Source organism: Culicoides brevitarsis, chromosome 2 (assembly GCF_036172545.1).
Source record: "Culicoides brevitarsis isolate CSIRO-B50_1 chromosome 2, AGI_CSIRO_Cbre_v1, whole genome shotgun sequence".
In the NCBI taxonomy this organism is placed as follows: Eukaryota; Metazoa; Arthropoda; class Insecta; order Diptera; family Ceratopogonidae; genus Culicoides; species Culicoides brevitarsis.
Genome location: NC_087086.1, coordinates 36,188,128 through 36,206,409, shown reverse-complemented (window position 1 = coordinate 36,206,409; position 18,282 = coordinate 36,188,128). Strand labels below are relative to the sequence as shown.

Sequence of the window (18,282 nt, the reverse complement as noted above, 5' to 3'; positions counted from 1 at the left end):
AAAAAAAACCATTTTAATAACTTTTTATTCATACAGAGTTTCTTGCATTAACCTTTTCAGAAACCTGAGGCATTCAAGACTGCTCTTCAAAGAACGAGTTTCAACCAAGGGGAAGCACGAATCCTGCAAGTGCATAATTATTCTGATTTCCCTATTTGTCACGACGAGAAATTCCTTCAAAGAAGGAAAAAATTAACACCTTTCACACGCGTTTTTTTTTTTGCAAGTGAACTTTTCCATGAACATTGTATTAGGTTAGGGTTGCATTGTATTTAACGTATTTAACGCATGCTTTATCTTTATCATCTCCTCGTCACTAATAATAATCCACATTACACGCGAAACAAAAAAAAATCATATCTAAAGGGGACACTCCTGACTTTTTTTTTACATATATTGTTAATATTTTACGCGAGGACACACACACACGCCGAGGGGTGAAAAAATATCTATTGGGGTTCAATTCATGCGTTTTCAATTGCGCTGCGAGCCCTCATTGAAATCGTATGTAAAACAGGTGAAATTTCTGTAGTTTTTGTGTTAAATACCTCCGGAGTGAAACTGTTTCGCACGAAGAAGGGGGAAGGGAGCGAGATTCAAGGACGTTTCCGAACCCTATTTGTTTTTCAGGACCCTTCGACTTTTGCGCGACATCAAGTGTGAGGAGAGGGTAACAGGCACTTCCTCATCGTCATTCGTCATCAATTGACACACAAATGCACGGAAAAAGGGGGAACCTGTTGTTTTTAGCCCTTGCTCACTTTTTTTCTTGCTTGTCGTAGTCCGGGGTGTTTCCCGAAAAATAGAACAAAAAAAAAGTGATTGAACCCCTTTTTGAATAATCGTAATAATTCAAGTACTTTTTTTTCTAGGGCACGCTTTTTTGGACAAAAAACGGGGGAAAATACCACGAAAGTAAACGACCTTGACCTCGATCTGTGTCGTGTCGTCATTGTCGTTCAAGTCCCCTTTCCCGTTTCATATCAATATCGTGCATCAATTAAGGCCCCTATGACTATTTATTGGCTTTTTGGGTGAGGGAATTTCACGCTCTTTATTTACTTGAATAACTCTAAACTTTTTTACAGGTGAAACGGAATCGACGATTAACAGGATTTAATGGAATTTTTCTTACAGAATTTTTCACTAAATTTTTTTACATGTAAGTTTTTTAAAAATAAATTTAAGTTGATGTTTTAAATTAATCCAAACCAAGCATAAAAATTTAGGTTATAAAAGTTACATTTAACCACGTGACTTCAGAAAATTTGATAAAACTGGCTTAAAACTAGTTTTATCGAATTTTCAGAAGTCACGTGGTTAAAAAATGTCAAATGGATACAAAAGAAGTCACGTGGCTAAAAATTTTCTTTAATCACGTGATTTTTTTTTATTCATTTGACATTTTTTAACCACGTGACTTGTTTCAATCGAAATTTCTTCAAGCACGTGGTTAAAAAATGTCAAATGGATACAAAAAAGTCACGTGGTTAAAGATTGTTTTTTAACGACGTGGATTTTTTTTGTATCAATTTGACATTTTTTAACCACGTGACTTCAGTATTATCAAATTTTCTAAAGTGAAGATAGAAAGTCAAATAAATACAAAAAAATCACGTGGTTCAAGTTCAAAAATTTTCTTTAACCACGTGATTTTTTTGTATCCTTTTGACATTTTTTAACTACGTGACTTTTTTAATAAAATTTGCTGAAGTCACGTGGTTAAAAAATGTCAAATGAATACATCAAAAGCCATGTGGTTAAAATTATTCTTTAACAAAGAGACTTCTTTTGTATCCATTTGAATTTCTATTAACCACGTGACTTTTTACAATCAAAAAAAGTCACGTGGTTAAGAGTTTATGTAGTTTAAAAAGTCTCTCGGTTCAAGAAAAGTCACGTGAATAAAAAAAATCATCCACGTAACCTTTCTTGAACCAAATTTTTTCTTCGAAATCACGCTACACAAATTTTGTTGAATGAAAGCCCAGTCAATGAACATTCGTATATTTTTGTTCTCTCTCCTTCCTTTTCCTCTGTTTTTTTTGCGGATCACATATCACCAATGCACGCAACAACAACACATTTGGGACCAAAAGCCATAACCTACACCAACAACATCATCTCCTCGTCTTTTTTTTACGTTTTTCGCTTCCTTCGTGACAACAAAAAATAACAACAACACACAAAAAAATGATGAAATATTGTGAGACAGACTAATTTTTGTGTGTAAAAGAAACGAGAAACGACACACAGAGGAACGGATGATGATGATGATGTGCCAATAAGTGTAATAGGTTTATGCCTTTTGGTATCATTCCGGTCGATGATCCCACGTCGTAAAATTGGGGATTCCCTTGTTACGTCGCTGATAGCGATGATTATCGCTCGCAGCAACACACACAAGACCTTTTTATCATTTAGTCTACGTAAATAAAAGACAGACAATGAGAGATTTGTTTCCCGTCCCCCCCTCCTCGAAAAAAAGACGACAATCATCCGTCAGTACGTTTCGTAAGGCGAACCATAAACTTGAAGACGAAATAAAGGGGAGCCGGGTAAATAATACGCAACAATAAAATAATGGCGCAAAAATAAGGACTGCCTTACGACGAACGAAGACGGCATGAAACCATTAAATATGCATTACACATTCGCACAAAATTTCGTAAAATTCTCCAAAAAAAAATGTGTGTAACCTTGATTAAAGAAACCCCCTCGTCGTATTGCCGCCCTTCCTTTTTTTGATGTACGATGGGACAACTTTTACTACTACTGCCGACGACGTCGCCCTTCGCCCGACGATTTCATGAATGAAATACGAAACTCCGAATCGTCGGTCGATGGTAATGGCAATAAATAAAATATTTATACGGAAGAATTTTTGTGTGTGCTTTTGTGTTTGCGGCGATAATGATAAGGGTTAGGATCCTTTTTACGACGATGTTTACGTGGTCTTTTGATATTGAACTTGAAATTGATATGAAAAGTGTATTAAGGATGGTTTTTGGGTAAAATCTTCAGTGTCTGTCGTAAAAGTTAAGGAGAAGTTGAATGAACGGGGGATTGAAATGTTATGTAATGAGCCTGGTTTTTGTTTTTATTTTGATGTTACTTAATTTTACTGAAATTGTTTGGATAAGGTTTTTAGAAAAAAATTAGAAATTGAGAAATTCAGAATTTTTTTTTAATTAATATTTGTAAAAAAATCTTCGTTAAATTAAAAAAAATTAAATTATTTGCGAATTATTTAAAATAAAGATTATTCAATATTTAATAGAAAAAATAAAAAAATATATTTAATTTAATAAAAAAAAATAAATAAATTTAATTTTAAAAAAAAATCAATTAAAAATAACTTTCGAGTATTTTCGATAACTGAAAAAATTATTTAAAATAAAAAAAATATGTATTAAATATTAAAATATTTTTAAGTTTATTAAAATATTAAATATTATTTTGATATTTAAATTAAAAAAATCTGCTATTAATTTAATTTTATTATAAATTTATTTAGTTAGTAATAATTTTAATTAATGTCATTTATTGTATAAATTTAAGTCCTGGTTGAATAAAAATATTGTATTGTAAATATTAATTTTTTTGTAAATTCTTTTAATATTTTTTTCCATAAATATTTTAGTTAATTAAATATTTTTATTTTATTTTTATATTTTTTTAATAAATAAAAATAAATAAATTTTTAAAATTAATTTATAAATAAACTTAATTTAATTGAATTTTTACTAAACTGAATTTAAATTCAAATTTTTTTAATTAATTTTTTTAAATATTTTTTTTATTAATTTGAAAGTTAAATAAAATTTTATTTTGTGACAATTTTTAATAATAATGTTAATATTATCAAATATTTTATTTTTATTAAAAATAAAATTTAAAAAAATTAAAAAAATATTTAATTAAAATTTATATTTTATTATAAATTTATCAAATAAAAATTAAAAAAATTACAAAAATTTTATTTTTTCACTAATTTTAATATTATTTAATATAAACTCTTATTTAAAAAATAATAACAAAAAAAAATTTTTTTTTTCAAATTTTTAATTTTAGGTTAAATTTTTTTAACTCTAATAATTTTGAACATTTTATAAGCGAATTTTAAGCTTATTTCAATTTTCTCATGAAAAACTTTTCAAAAATTAACATTTTATCGCAAAATAAAAATCACTCTTCATAAGTGCATTTTCTGCATCAATTATAAACAAATGTAAGTCATTGAGGTAGGTTTTCACTCAAATAGAATTCCTTTTCAAACATCCCTCTTTTTTAAAAATTTCCTGATAAAATGCTTCTCAACATTAATTCTCAACATGCATCGCATACAAAATCACATTTCTCATTAGTGCCAACTGAGAAAATCCTTTAATTCCCTCTCTCAAAGGGTTTTCTTACTCTGCCTCCTCCTTTCATCATTCAAATGCATTACCTTTCAACCTCTTTCACACACAAACACACATTGCATCGAAGAAAACATTAATTAGCTTCTAAGAAGTGCACTTCAAGCCATCATCGTCGAATCACGTCGTATCGCATAAATAAAACATTCAGGATCAAACATTTTTTTGTTAGAAACTCAAGAATTGACTTTTCACCCCCCTGACTCTTAGGGGGAGGGGAAGTTGGTTTTAATTCTTCATTAAAACATAATCACGAAGCAGAAAAGATGCGGACGAGGACTTTGAATGACTCACCTCCTTGTTGTTTTTGTGTAAATTTAACGCACACACACACACGTAATTTATCGATTTTCCGTTTTTTTTTTCTCTATTTTACACACACTTACGCATTTTCAAGATAACTTGCACACAAAATGCACACATATGCCACTGCACATACACACGTAATCTTTTGAAAATGGTTTTATTTTATATACATTATTATTATTACCGCTGCTGCTGCTTTTCTGCTTGTTTGTTAGTGAAATGTCCCATAGACCTCGTACAGCATACGGAGCGCCATACTTCTATACACGTACAGCTCGAGAGACACTAACCAAGCTTTTCCCTCCTGTTTTATTTTTATTTTTATTCACTTGTGTGTGTGTGTGTGAGCGATCCTTTTTAACATTTCTTGTGTGCAACAACAACATTGCATTCGACTTTTTTTCCTCTCTGAATTTGAAAGGCAGAAAATACACAAAAGACCTTTTTTTCCATCACAGAAACAGAAAATGGAGGAAAATCTCATTTTTATTAGAATTTTTTTTTTTTTTTTTGAAGGTAAAGAAATTCGAGATGGACCAATGTAATTGATAATTGGATATTTTATTTTATTTTTATTTTGGGTTTTTATTTACCTTTCGTTCAATTTCAATTTCAGTCTTTCAAAAAAAAAAATGTTTGATGATTTTTGTTTGCTCTGAAGTAATTGAATCTTTTTTTGAAAGTTTTTTTTTTCTCAGTGCCTCGAGGAGTCTAGACTATTTAATTAAAACGAAATATTTCTGAGGTTTCAAAATATTTTTTTTTCGTTGCTCATGGATGTGAGGGTGTGAGAAAAAACAACAAAATCTCCATTACTGCAGCTTAACCGCTTCGCAAGTAATGTCATTAAGGGATTATGATCATAAATTATATGATTAAATGTGCTTAGAAAAGTCAGATTTTGTGTCTAAAAAAACTTTTAGATGGAAATTGATGATTTTTTCATAAAATTTTATATTTTAATTTTTTTTTACAAATATTAGGAATTTCGAAGAAGTTTTGATATATTTTCCACAAATTTTTAAAAATAAATTTTAAAAATTTAAATTAAATTAAATGAATATTATAAATTTATGTAAAATATTTGATAAGATTTTCAAATAAAAATAAATAAAAATTTTTTTATTGAAATAAAATAAAATTCATAAAAATATTTTTCAAATAAAATTTAATAAAATAAATTTTTATATTAATAAAATAAAATAAAATTAAATAAAATATTATTTAATATTTTTATTTATTAATTTTGAAATAATTAAATTTTTTATTAAATATTTTATTATTAATTTTTTAAAATAATTTTAAAATAATTAAATTAAATAAAATAATTAATTAAAAAATTTTATAAAATTAATAAATTTTATTTTTCAAATAAATTTTAAAAAATCTAAAAATTTTGATATAATTTTCTATTTAAGTGAGATTTTTTAACAAAATAATGAAATAGATTTCAAGAAATTTATGATTTTAAAGACAATTTTATGAAATTCGATAAATTTCTAAAAATTTTAATTAACACTATAATTTTATGTATGAGGAAATTTTGTAATTTATATAAATTTTTAATATTTTTTGAATATTTTTTAATAATTTTAAAAGATTCTTTAATTATTTTTAATAAAATTTGACAATATTTGTTAGTTTTTATAAAAAATTTTTTAGATTTTTTAACAAATTTGGAAAATTTTTATTATTTTGACAAAAAACTGAAGATTTTTTAATGAGTTTATAAGATTCTGTAACTATTTTTGAAAATTTTCGATAAATTTCATTGAATTTGAGATAAAATTTGAAATTTTTATGATGAATTTTGAGAAGTTATTTAAAAATTTTAATATTTTCTCATTGAATTTTAAATTTTTTAATAAAAATGTTAAAATAATTCAAAAATGAATCTCTTAAAACTTTCACAGAGCATCAGGACTATCATAACATCCATCTTTTTGCACAAGAGATCTTCATGTTTTCCCAAACACAAAACGTTGACTATGCCAACAAAACACTAAATATGGCATCCCGAGTCATGTACGTCGCTCACATCCACACAAACACACACACACAAAAGATGATTGAGTCTAAAAATGCAATTACACTCCCCTAGTTTTATTTTATTTTCCATACGACGCGTGCATAGATTCACTCCGAAGTAGTGCCGTGAAGTGAAATGTTCGCAGAAACACAGTTAGAATAACAGAAACACACACAAACGCAAAAAAAAAACTCATACGGCACATTCAAAATAAATAATCACGTTTCTAACTCGAACAAGACTCGAAACCGACTCGAAAACTCGAAACGCTACGAAAAACAGGATATTATGATGATTATACAGTTTGCCGTGCACGACATACGCCGAAAATATTTTTAATATAAAAAGTTCAAGTTTTTCGGTCGTACGTCTCGTGTTTAATGGTAAAGTTGTAAAAATTTTGTGTGCGTTGTTTTTTTTCTGATTTTCTAGAAATTATCGATTTTTACTACATTTAATGTTCAGATACAGCCGAAAATAGTTGTTGTTGTTGTTTTATTTACTTTTTTTTTTAAAGGACGCCGTTTTTACGTTTTTTTTTGCTTTCGTTCAATCAATAAAATAAAATTTAATGGATTCGAGCCATTTAACATACGCACAATTTACGAACAAAAGCAAATAAATTCCATTTTATGCATTTTCACTCAGTTTTAATGTAGATCAAAGGAAAATAAAATGAAGTTATTGATTTAATAAATAATAATAATGATAAAGTATGTGCAATTTATTGTCGTGAGTGAGTGTGTGTGTGTGTGAGTCTTGTAATCAGATTATGTCGCTGCTCGCTTTGATGCGTAAGTTTGCAGTAGAAGAGACAATCGGCACTAATTGCAGAATTGTTAGAGGAGAAAATGATGGTTTTTGTCAAAGATTTTTAAGGGAAAATTATTTTTTGTATTTCAAATTTTAAAAATATATAATTATTATTCTTTTGTTCAAATATAAAAAAAAAAAAAAAAAAAAAAAAAAAAAAAAAAAAAAAAAAAAAATTATTTTCTTTAATATTTATTTTTTTATTCTTCTTTAATATTTAATAAATTTTAAAAGTAATGAAAATATTTTTTTTTTTAATTTTTTTTGTTGTTAAATAATTTTAAAATAAAAATAATAATTAGTTAACTTTTATTATTTAAATTAAATTTTTAATGATAATATATTTTCTGTTAATTAATAAAAATTTTAAATAATTTTTTTCATGTGAAAAAAACCGAATATTATTATGAATAACAATTTTGTAAAAATTATTTTTAAAAAATGAATTTAAAAAATAAATAAAAAAAAAATATTCAAAAAATTATTTATTTATTATTATTATTAAATTATTTAACAAACAAAATTAAAATTAAAAAAAATATTTTCAATTAAATTTAAATATTTATTAATTTTTTTTATTATTTTAATAAAAATATAAATAAATAAAATAAATATAAATAAATAATTTTTATATGTTAAAAAATAATTTTTAAAAAATTATTTAATAAAATTATTTATTTATTTAAAAAAAAAAAAATTTTTTAAATAAAAAAAAATATATTTTTAATAATATTTTAATTAATTTAAATAATTTTTATTTATTTTTATATATTTATTAATTTTTTTAAATAAAAAATAAACATTTTTAAAAATAAAATTATTTAAATTATTTTAAAAAATTTAATTTAAATATTAATATAAAAATATTAAAATATAAAAAAAAAATATATAAAATTACTTGAAAAAAATTTTAGCTGTTATATATAAAATTATTTTAAATATTTTTATATAAAAAAAAATATTAAATTTTTAATTGATTTTTATAATTTTTTTGCTTCAATTTTATTAATAAAAAGAATCAAAATTATTATTCATAAATTAAAAATAAATATTAATAATTATTATTTTAATTTATTTTTATTTTCTAAAAATCCTTAAATTTAAATTAAATTCATAATGAAAATATGAATTTTCAATTTTCATCATAAATTTAATTTAAATTAAAAAAAATATTTTTATAAAATAAATAAATTATTAAAAATAATTAAAAATAAAAAAATATATTAAATAAATATATTAAAAATTAATCTCCTTATCAAATCAAATTAAAACACATTTAATTATATATTTTTTTCTAAAACTAAAATGACAAAAAAAAAATAATTTTCACATAATTTTCTCTTGACATCGATACCAAATTACCTTTTTCGAACAGAAAACACACACACATTCAAACAAATAGGCAGCGAGGAAAAATTTAATCTAACTTTTAAATTATTTAATTGCCTACTAAATTTTTATTTGCCTTTTCGCTTTTCCTCTCTTTTCTTTTTTTTTGCACTTGTATGTATGTGTCGCAATCAACGAACGACACACATAAAGGTTCTTTAATTTTCTGTATGTATTTTTTTTTATTATTTTAATATTATTATTATTAAAATATACGGACAGAAAACGTGCGAAAGTGCTGCGTGTATTAGATCTTCTTTATGTATTTTTTTTCGTCTCTTTCACACACAGAAAACGAAAAAAAAAACACACGGAAACAATACTTAAAAATGCGTAATAATATTATTTTATTGAAGAGTCAGCAGCCAACGTTAAGGAAGCGTACATTCTAAAATTATAACAATAAAAATAATAATATCAGCGAGTAAAAAAAAAATTTTTTTTTTGTTTGTTCATCGTATGAGACGTCGTGTCGCGTTTTTGTATATGGAAAACAGGCGATATTTAACACGTGTACACACAATTTTTTTTTATAATTAGATTTTTCTCTAATTTATTGTATTTATCGTTTGCCAGTACGCGCGAACAAAAAAGGACGAACAAAAAATTTAATGACGTGGAATGAGAAAAAAATATTTTTTGTGTGTTCTGTTCGCATTTAAAAAAAATCTAATTTATACATAAGGAAACAACTAAAAATCGCGAATATCGGTGCGGCGTGGAAAAATATAAAAAAAAACTTTTTTTTCTTTTTTTTTTATTTTATTTATAATAATAGTCTTCTTTTCCACTTGTTTATCGCGCTCGTTCTTTACGAGACGCCAAATTAATATTTTTTAAGAGAGAGCGAAGAAAAAAAAAAGAAATTATTTTTTTTTTTTGCTTCTTGACTCGAAAACTGCCATGAATGACGAAAATTAAGCACAAAGAGCAGTAAAAAATTATTGATTTTTACTAAAGTTTTGCGATAATGAACGTTGTAAAGATTGAACTTTTTAATGAAAACGAAAGTCGTGGCAGGCGGCCGTAAAATATTACTTAACGACAATTTACGAACGACGCGCAAAGTATTTCGTGCACACTTCGCGTAGCGTAATAATAATAAATTTATAAGGTTTCCAATGCAAACAAAAAAAAATGTATAAAACGGAAAAAAATCAAGGATTTTCGCCGAAGAATAAAAATTTTTTTAATCACTGATTTTATCAAGCAGATTTTATTGACGTCTTTTTAACTTTATTATTATCCTTCTTTTATTTATTTATTTTTTTTTTTTTAATTTTTCGACATTTTTCCGTTCCCGGGAGATTTTTCGGATGATCGCGATGCAACAAGAGTCGAAAAGGAAACACGGAGATTTGTTAATTTATTTTTTTTTTCAGTTAAATAATAATTTTTACAGAAATTTTTAAATTTCTACGACGCATCCTTCGAACGAAAACCGAACATCTGTGATCCGGACATCAAAAAATGAACATAAAAAAACATTACGACGGAAGAGACATTATAAAAGTCATTATTATTTACATTTCTCATCGAAAAAATATTTTTTTCCAAACGGTTTCGATATTTTTAATGAGTTTTGTTGTTTTTCGGGTTTGAATAAATATATGAAAAATAAATATATCAAAAAATTTGACAGAAAAACAATTAAAAATTAATATTTTTTGTTTGTTTAATAGGAAATTTTATTTATTTATTTTTTTTTTCTATTTTTTTTTTAATAAAGGATGAAATAGTAAAAAAAGGTCAATATCCTTTGGATGAATCAATAAAAGTGCTTCATCACAGGAAACAAAGAAGGTCTCGTGAAAAGAGGTTTCTTTCGTGAATAAATATCGAAACACCTGGCAATCAACACTTTTTAACTCGCCGAGCTGTATTTACTTTGAAAACATTGCGATAACAGGAGTTGGTCTGTTTTTCCTCATGATATGAAGAAATCAATATCAATAGATTATCATTACACAAAGAAAAAAAAAATTTTTTTAAGCACATAAAAATAAATATAAAAAGTCGGGCAATAAATCCAAATGTCACACAGCATTAATAAACATAATAAATATAATTTTTGAACAATTTTTGCGCTTTTTTTAAGCAGCTTGCGTGTTCTACTTTTTTTCCGTATGTTCGATGTTTATCTTTGCTGTATTTTTCCTTTTATTCAGTAGCGGTTGAGTTGAAAAAAGGAAAAAAAAATTGACACCAGGCACACTTTGTAATCTTTAGAATTAGATTTTTTGTGTTGAAAGGTGGTTTTTTAGGCGGGAACGAGTTTAAGCGATTAATTGAGGGATTTTTAGATGATTTTTCAATTTTTTTTTGACCTGTTTTGGTTTGGGAGGAAAATCTGTTAAAAATATAATTTAAATATATTAGAAAAAAAATGTTTTATTAATTAAAAAAAATTTTAAATAAAATAAAATAAAAATTTATTAATTTAATTAATGATTTATAAAAAAATTTTTAAAAAAAAAATTATTTTATTTTTTTATTTTATTTTTTTTTTTTATTTATTTAAAATTTTTTTTTTAAATATAAATTAATGTATTTTAACAAAAAATTGGAATGATATACAAAATTAAATTTTAATTTAAAAATATTTCAAGAATTTTTTAATTTTTGATAAGTTTTAAAAATATTTAAGTTAAACAGCTAAAAAATACAAAATTTGAAGTATTTTTGTTCAATATTTTTTAAATTAAGATTTAAAAATTATTATAATAAATTAGAAAATATTAAAAAAAATTAATAAAAAATAATTATTGGTCAGAAAACCAAAAATTTACATTTTTTAATAATTTTAAAAAAATTTTCAAACTAAAAAGGTTTATTTAAGAATTTATTTTTTAAAAATTTGTTTAAGAAATTCGATATTTAAAGAAATATAATTAATTTTCAGTTAATTTAAGAACAAATTTAATTATTTGAATTTAAAAAAAAATTGAATAAAATTTTACATACCTAATAAAATTAATTAAATTTTAAATTAAATCAAAAAAATTCTTAAGTTATTTTTTTTTAAATATATTTAATTTAATAATTTCATTAATTTGAAAAAATATAATTTTAATTTAATTAAAAAAAAAATAAAATTAATTAATCGTAATTAGTTTGAATATTTTTAAACAAATAAAAAATATAAATTAAAAATTTAATAATTTTTTTTTTTGAAAAGTTTATTTTTAAAATATTTTTTATTTTATTTTATTTATTTATTTAATTTTTTTTTTTAGACAAGAACATAATTTTCGGATGATTTTTAATTCTTTGAAATAAAATAATTATTTAATAAATCAAAAATCAATAAAATTAATAACTTCCAATCCATTAATCAACCAAAAATCCATCAAAGGTGACAATTTCTGAATCAAAAAATGAAACAAAAGACTCAAAATCACAATTGGTCCTGCCTACAAAGCATTGATCGCATCAAAACTGAAAAATATTGTGTGAGAGAAAGACATGTGTGTGAATCACCGAATAAAGAGACGAACAAAAAAATTAGAAATAGATTAGATTGAAAGAAGTAATAATGTTAAAAATGTGTAAAAACAGCTGTGCTCCTATTTTTTTTTCTTCTCTGTTGCGTTTTTGTTCAATTTTATCGAATTTTCGAGTTGATCATCGAATTTTTCAAGTACATTTGATTTTTCGTTTGATTTCGAATTTTTGCAATTTGACTAAAAAAAAAATAAATAAAATAATTTTTCATCGTTTTTCTCCCCGAGAATTAAAATGAACGACATGAAAAATGCGACACACACAAAAATAATTAAATTTATCGCCAAAAAAGTATTAGTTAACGCGTGTCCTATCTCTCTGCTGAATTCTCGTATTTTTCATCGGCATCAGGACTCGTTCGCACACACGCACAAAAAATTTCAATTCACAAATGTTTTTGATATAAAATAAATTCAATCGTACACGTGTACATGCTCCGTGTGGCGTACACGAAAAAAAGTGTAATTTAAGTGAGAAACCCCGACAGATGTGCACAACTGAAAAAACAGCTTACTTCACATACCAAATGCAGTGTCCGTAACAAATTGAAGTCGATATTATAATAATAATAAAACTAGTTTCCATCTGTGTACGACGAAAAAAAAGGAAGAAAATGTCCGTGTGTGCGAGTAAATAAACGAAAAATTTCATTTTTAATGTGTCTCTCGTCGAGTTTATGAAATATTTTACTTTTTTTTTCACGAAATGACGAAATAACAACAGAGGATAATATTGTACAGACCGATGAACAATGTCTATTTTTGCGCCATCCGAGACGCTATTGTTCAAAAATGTGAACAAAATAACAATGAAAAGCACACAAACAAGAACCTTTAAGACGATTTCTATTAAAATTTAAAAAAAAAATCCCAAAGAAAAGGAGAAGAATAGATTTTAACGCCGGGTCGTGGTGACAAATTTTTGAAACATCTTTTGATTTTTTTTTTTTTTTTTTGAATTTCTAAAGGAGGAAGTTCTATTTCACAAACTACATAAATAACTCGGAAGTAGTTGAAATTTATTAATAAAAAAATATTTTTTTTTTTTTATTTTAGAAAAAAGTCGTCTCGAAAGTTTATCAAAGTAAATTGTTGTCATCATATATGATTAAAAATAATTTGTTTTCATGTGCTTGGCAAGCAGATTTGTTGTTGTTTCGATTGTCATTTACTCTAATTTATTCTCATAAAATGTTGTGCGACGAGATTATCCAATAAAAAAATGCTCACAAAGTAATTGAAGCTCATGATTGAAGCAAATGGAATGGAAGTGTATTCGGAACAAATGTACAAAAGTGATTTTTATTTTTTTTTTTTTTTAGTTTAAGAGGTGAAAAAGATTTTTTGAGGAATTAGCGGATTTTTAAATAAATTTTTATTTTTTTTCGTGAATTTAAATTAATAAAAATAAATAAAAATTTAGAAAAAATAAAAAATTTGTAAAAAATTATTAAAATTAAATTTTGAATTTCTTTATGATCTTCAAAAATGATTTTATTTAATTAAATTAATTTATTCAATTTAATTTAATTTAAAATAATTTAAATTAAAATTTTAATTCCTAATTAATAATTTTTTACTTTTTGTTAAATTCTTATTTTTTATGAAATTTTTTTTAAGAATAAAAAATTATTTTTTTGAATAAATATTTATTTTTTTCATGATAAATTTTATTCTAAAATATTTTAAAAAATGTAAAATTCTGAATATTTTTAAATTTATTTAAAAAAAAAAAAAAAATTTTTAAAATTTATTACTTAAATTGAGATTTTTTTTTAAATTTTTTTATTTATTAATTTTTTTTTAACTTTTTATCGTTAATAAAAATTTTCTTGTTAAAAAAAAAATAAAATTAATATTTTTAAATTTTTTTCTTTAAAAAATTTTTTAAGAAAATTTTTTAAATAGGAAATTCCTCAAAATTTATTAAATTTAACAAAATATAGGTATAATTAAAAATCTCAATATTTTAAAAGAAATAATTTTTATTATTTTTTTTAATTAAAAAATTTATTTAATTTAAATTAAAAAATCTAATCAAATTATTTAAATTAAATTAAATTTAACATTTTAAAAAAAAAAATTAATTTTTTAAAAGAATTAATTTTCATTATTTTTTTAATTAAAAAATTTATTTAATTTAAATTAAATATAATTAAATTTTTAAAATAAAATAAAATTTAATTATTTAAATTAATTTAAATTTTTGAAAAAAATATTAATAAATCGACGCTTTAACTCTTAAATGATAATTTTTCACAATTTTCATCACAGACAGTCCATAAAACGATCAAAAACTCATTCATCACTATTAAATATTGCTCTACTCAAGCAACTTGCCTATCCGAACAAAAAACATAATGTTCATAAAAATGAGATTCATTGAAATTTATTAAAAAGTATCACATATGTTCAAGTTAATTTTTTTTGCGACTTCATTATTTTTAGACAAAAACAAAAAATAGATTTATTAAAGAATTTTGATTTTTAATTAATTTCTTGAAAAAAAAACTCAAATTCATTAAAATTAAATTTTTTAAAAAATTTCTTTTTTTTTCATTAAAAAATTTTTTAAAAAATGTTCAAGAAGACATACGAGTGAAAAAAAAATTGGAATCGAATCACCTATGGAATAACCGGAAATTACAAATTATTCCTGTTTTTTCGTTCACCGTTCATCGAAGGTAAGTGTTGACAATACTTTTTTTTTCGCAAAAGGTGATATTTCATACTTCCGTCGCGCCTTAAAAATTAAGCAGGTAGTCGATCGAAAAGTAAATAAACTAAAAAAAAGAGAAAGAGGAAGGAAGGATATTCCATACAACTCTCATTACGCAATATATGTGGATTAAAAATTTTGTAACAAATTGTTTGAATAATTATTCCAAGGGACAATTTCTTCAAGTTCTTCAAAAAAAAAAAATTTTCCCAAAGGTAAGTTCTTTTTTTTTTCTTTCGATTCAACTAAAAGTTATTTATTTGTTGTTTGTTCGAAAAAAAAAATTTTTTTTAGACGCATCTGTTCAATTTTAATCATTTCTTTCTCTCTATCTGATGTTAACATAGGTACCCAGAGTGAAAAAACGCCATATTTGAACATTTTTGTTGTACACATCTGTCTGTCGATGCTCGGAGTAAGTGTCGAGAAGTGGTTGGCTCGAACAAAAAAATTTTAATAGAACAAATGTTCGTGATTAAAATCGAATTATTTTTGAATTTTTTACTTGCACGATTTAATTTTTTAATTTTTTTTCAACTTACCTTCTTTTCCGTCAATTTTTCACAGCGTCTTTGCTTACAAATTTGATGACTTTTGTCGTTGCGACATGGGGCACAATCGCCGCAATTATCTTTGCGCTGACACCCGATGCACTCGCCGCACCGTTTGCGCTTCTTCTTCGTCTGCAACAATTGATAAAGCTAAATTTAAGCCATACTCGGGAATCTGCACACCAAAATCCACAATTTTTTACTTACCTGTTTGTCGCCATCTTGCGTGCTGTCGTCATTCATGCTCAAACTGTGCATGGGACTTTTGAAGTTCGCAGTGCTCGATACCGCCGCAACTTGTCCCGGATGATTTCCCGTGTCCATTGCACTTTCGGAATCGGCGCCGCTAGACTCCATCGAGACAGCGCGCATTTTTCTCCGTTCCTTTTTGCGTTGTTGCGTTGGCATGACGGGCGTCGGGGACTCGGATTGCTTCATCGCACCAACGGGAGCCGACATCTTGTTGATATCCGTGATGCCGTTGCCGTTCATGTGATAGCCGTTTGTGTCGATTTGCGTCATTTGTTGGTGTCCCGGATTTTGGAAATGATTGAAGCCGTTCTTGAGGTTCAACTCGAAGTTGGCGGGTTCGTTTTTGAGCACAGTTACGACAGAGGGTTGGGAGAATGTCGTGATCGGTTGGTACAGTTGGATGTGACGCTCTTCCAAGTACTGAGATTGGATCGTGGGAATGTCACGTGCTTGAATTGGGGCAGGCACAAGGGGGTAAGTGCGTTGAAGTGGTTGAAATGATGAAACCCTGAAATGGATTTGAGGTAAAAAAATGTTTAAAAAGTTGAAAAAAGGTCAATTTTAATTTTTTTTAACGAAAATTTTTTCTTTTTTTTTTAATTTAAATTAAAATTATTAGTTAAATTTTTTTATTTATTTTTTTTAAATAATTTTTTTTTTAATTTAACAGATTTTGTTAATAATTTATAAAAAAATTTATAAATTTTTAAATAATTTTTTATTAAAAAATTTTTTCTTAAATAATTTTAATTTTTTTTTAATTAATTTTTTTTAAATTGTAATTTATAAAATTTGATTAAATTTTTTCATCATAAATTTTTAAATAAATTATAAAAAAATATTTAAAACTTTTTTTTAATATAAAGAAATTTGAAATTAATATTAAGTCACGTGACTCATGAAAAGTTAATTTTCATTAAAATATTAAATTTTTAAGTCTATATAAAACTTCAAAAGATTCATTTAATGAAATATTGATAAAAAAAACCTTCAAAGTTAAAATTTTTCGTTTTAAATTATTAAAAAATTAGTTAAGAATTCAAAATTTTAGTCACGTGACCCAAGAAAAATCAGATTTTGTTAAAACTTCAAGCTTTTTAGTATGAAAGCTCAAAAGATTCTTTTAAAGAAAAATTTTTCATAAAAATTTTAATATTCAATTTTTTCTTAATATTTGAAAAAATTTATTTAGAGCTAAAAATTAAAAATTTTAACCACGTGACTTTATAAATGTTGATTTTTGATAAAAACTCAAATAAAAAATTTAAAAAAATAAAATCGTATGTAAATTTTTATGAAAAAATTTAAAAAAATTATTTAAAACTGCTAAAATTTTTTTTTAAAACAAGAAATTTTCAAATAAAACAAATTTTAGGTCACGTGACTTATAAAAATTATTTTTTAAATAAAATTCAAATTTTCATAAATTCATAAATGTACTTTGGCATAAAAAAATAGTAAATTTCTTTAAAAATTAAAAATTGATCACGTGACTTTTTATATTTTTAAATTATTTTTTTTTAATTTTCAAAAATTTTTAATAAAAAAATTAAAATAAATTTTAAATCCTCAAAAAAAACTCACCCAGTCAAGGTATGTGTAAATCCTCCCGTTTGTATCGTCGTCAATGGCGACGGCGTTAGCTGCGTGAGTTGCGTCAACGGCCCACTGCTAACGGGACTCGCACTGCTCGGCGATACGGGTACGGGCATTGGTTGCGCCGGCATCGGATCTGGCACAAGTGACGGATCCGAAAACGGTTGAAATTGACTCTGGAACGAGGGCAGCTTCGGATATGGCTCGAAGCCTCTGCCATCCTTGGTATCCATTTCCCAAGGACGCGTAACGCTACTTTGCGACTGACTGTTTTGCGAATTTAGGACATCGGCGTTAATGCGATCCGGATGATCGTAGTAACCCCACGACACGGGCGGCTCCAGGTCGCTCACGAATGTCGAGAAGCTCGGTAAACTTTGGTCACTAGACTCCTCGGCAGCTGTACTCATTGTATAACATTGTCATAGTCTCTCTCTATTAGTTTTTATTATAAATAGTTTTTTAAATATTTTTTTTTTCTTTAATTTTGTATTTTTTTTTTTTTTTTTGAGGTAGTCTAAAAATTTTTATTTTTTCAATAATTTAATTTTTTTGGTTTATTATTTTTTTTATTTTTATTTAATTATTTCCAGGTAACTATTTCAATATATTTTTTTGTAAAATTTGTAAAAATGGTTAAACACTGATTTTGTACTTGTTTTATTATTATTTTTTATTATTGTTTAAATTTTTAAAATTTTGT

The 18,282-nt window shown here is 24.6% G+C and overlaps 1 protein-coding gene across 1 annotated transcript in view; it reads right to left on the bottom strand.

Annotated features, from left to right (window-relative positions):
* The window catches only part of LOC134829043 (methylcytosine dioxygenase TET-like), a 54,287-nt gene extending 36,270 nt beyond the window's left edge, over positions 1-18,017 (bottom strand). Inside the window, exons 1-3 of the mRNA XM_063842035.1 lie at positions 17,568-18,017; positions 15,939-16,491; positions 15,723-15,881 (exon numbers count right to left, since the gene is read on the bottom strand). Of these exons, the coding sequence (XP_063698105.1) occupies positions 15,723-15,881; positions 15,939-16,491; positions 17,568-17,989 (1,134 nt within the window). The 5' untranslated portion in view covers positions 17,990-18,017. The remainder of the gene's footprint in view (positions 1-15,722; positions 15,882-15,938; positions 16,492-17,567) is intronic.
* Between the last annotated feature and the right edge of the window lie 265 nt (positions 18,018-18,282).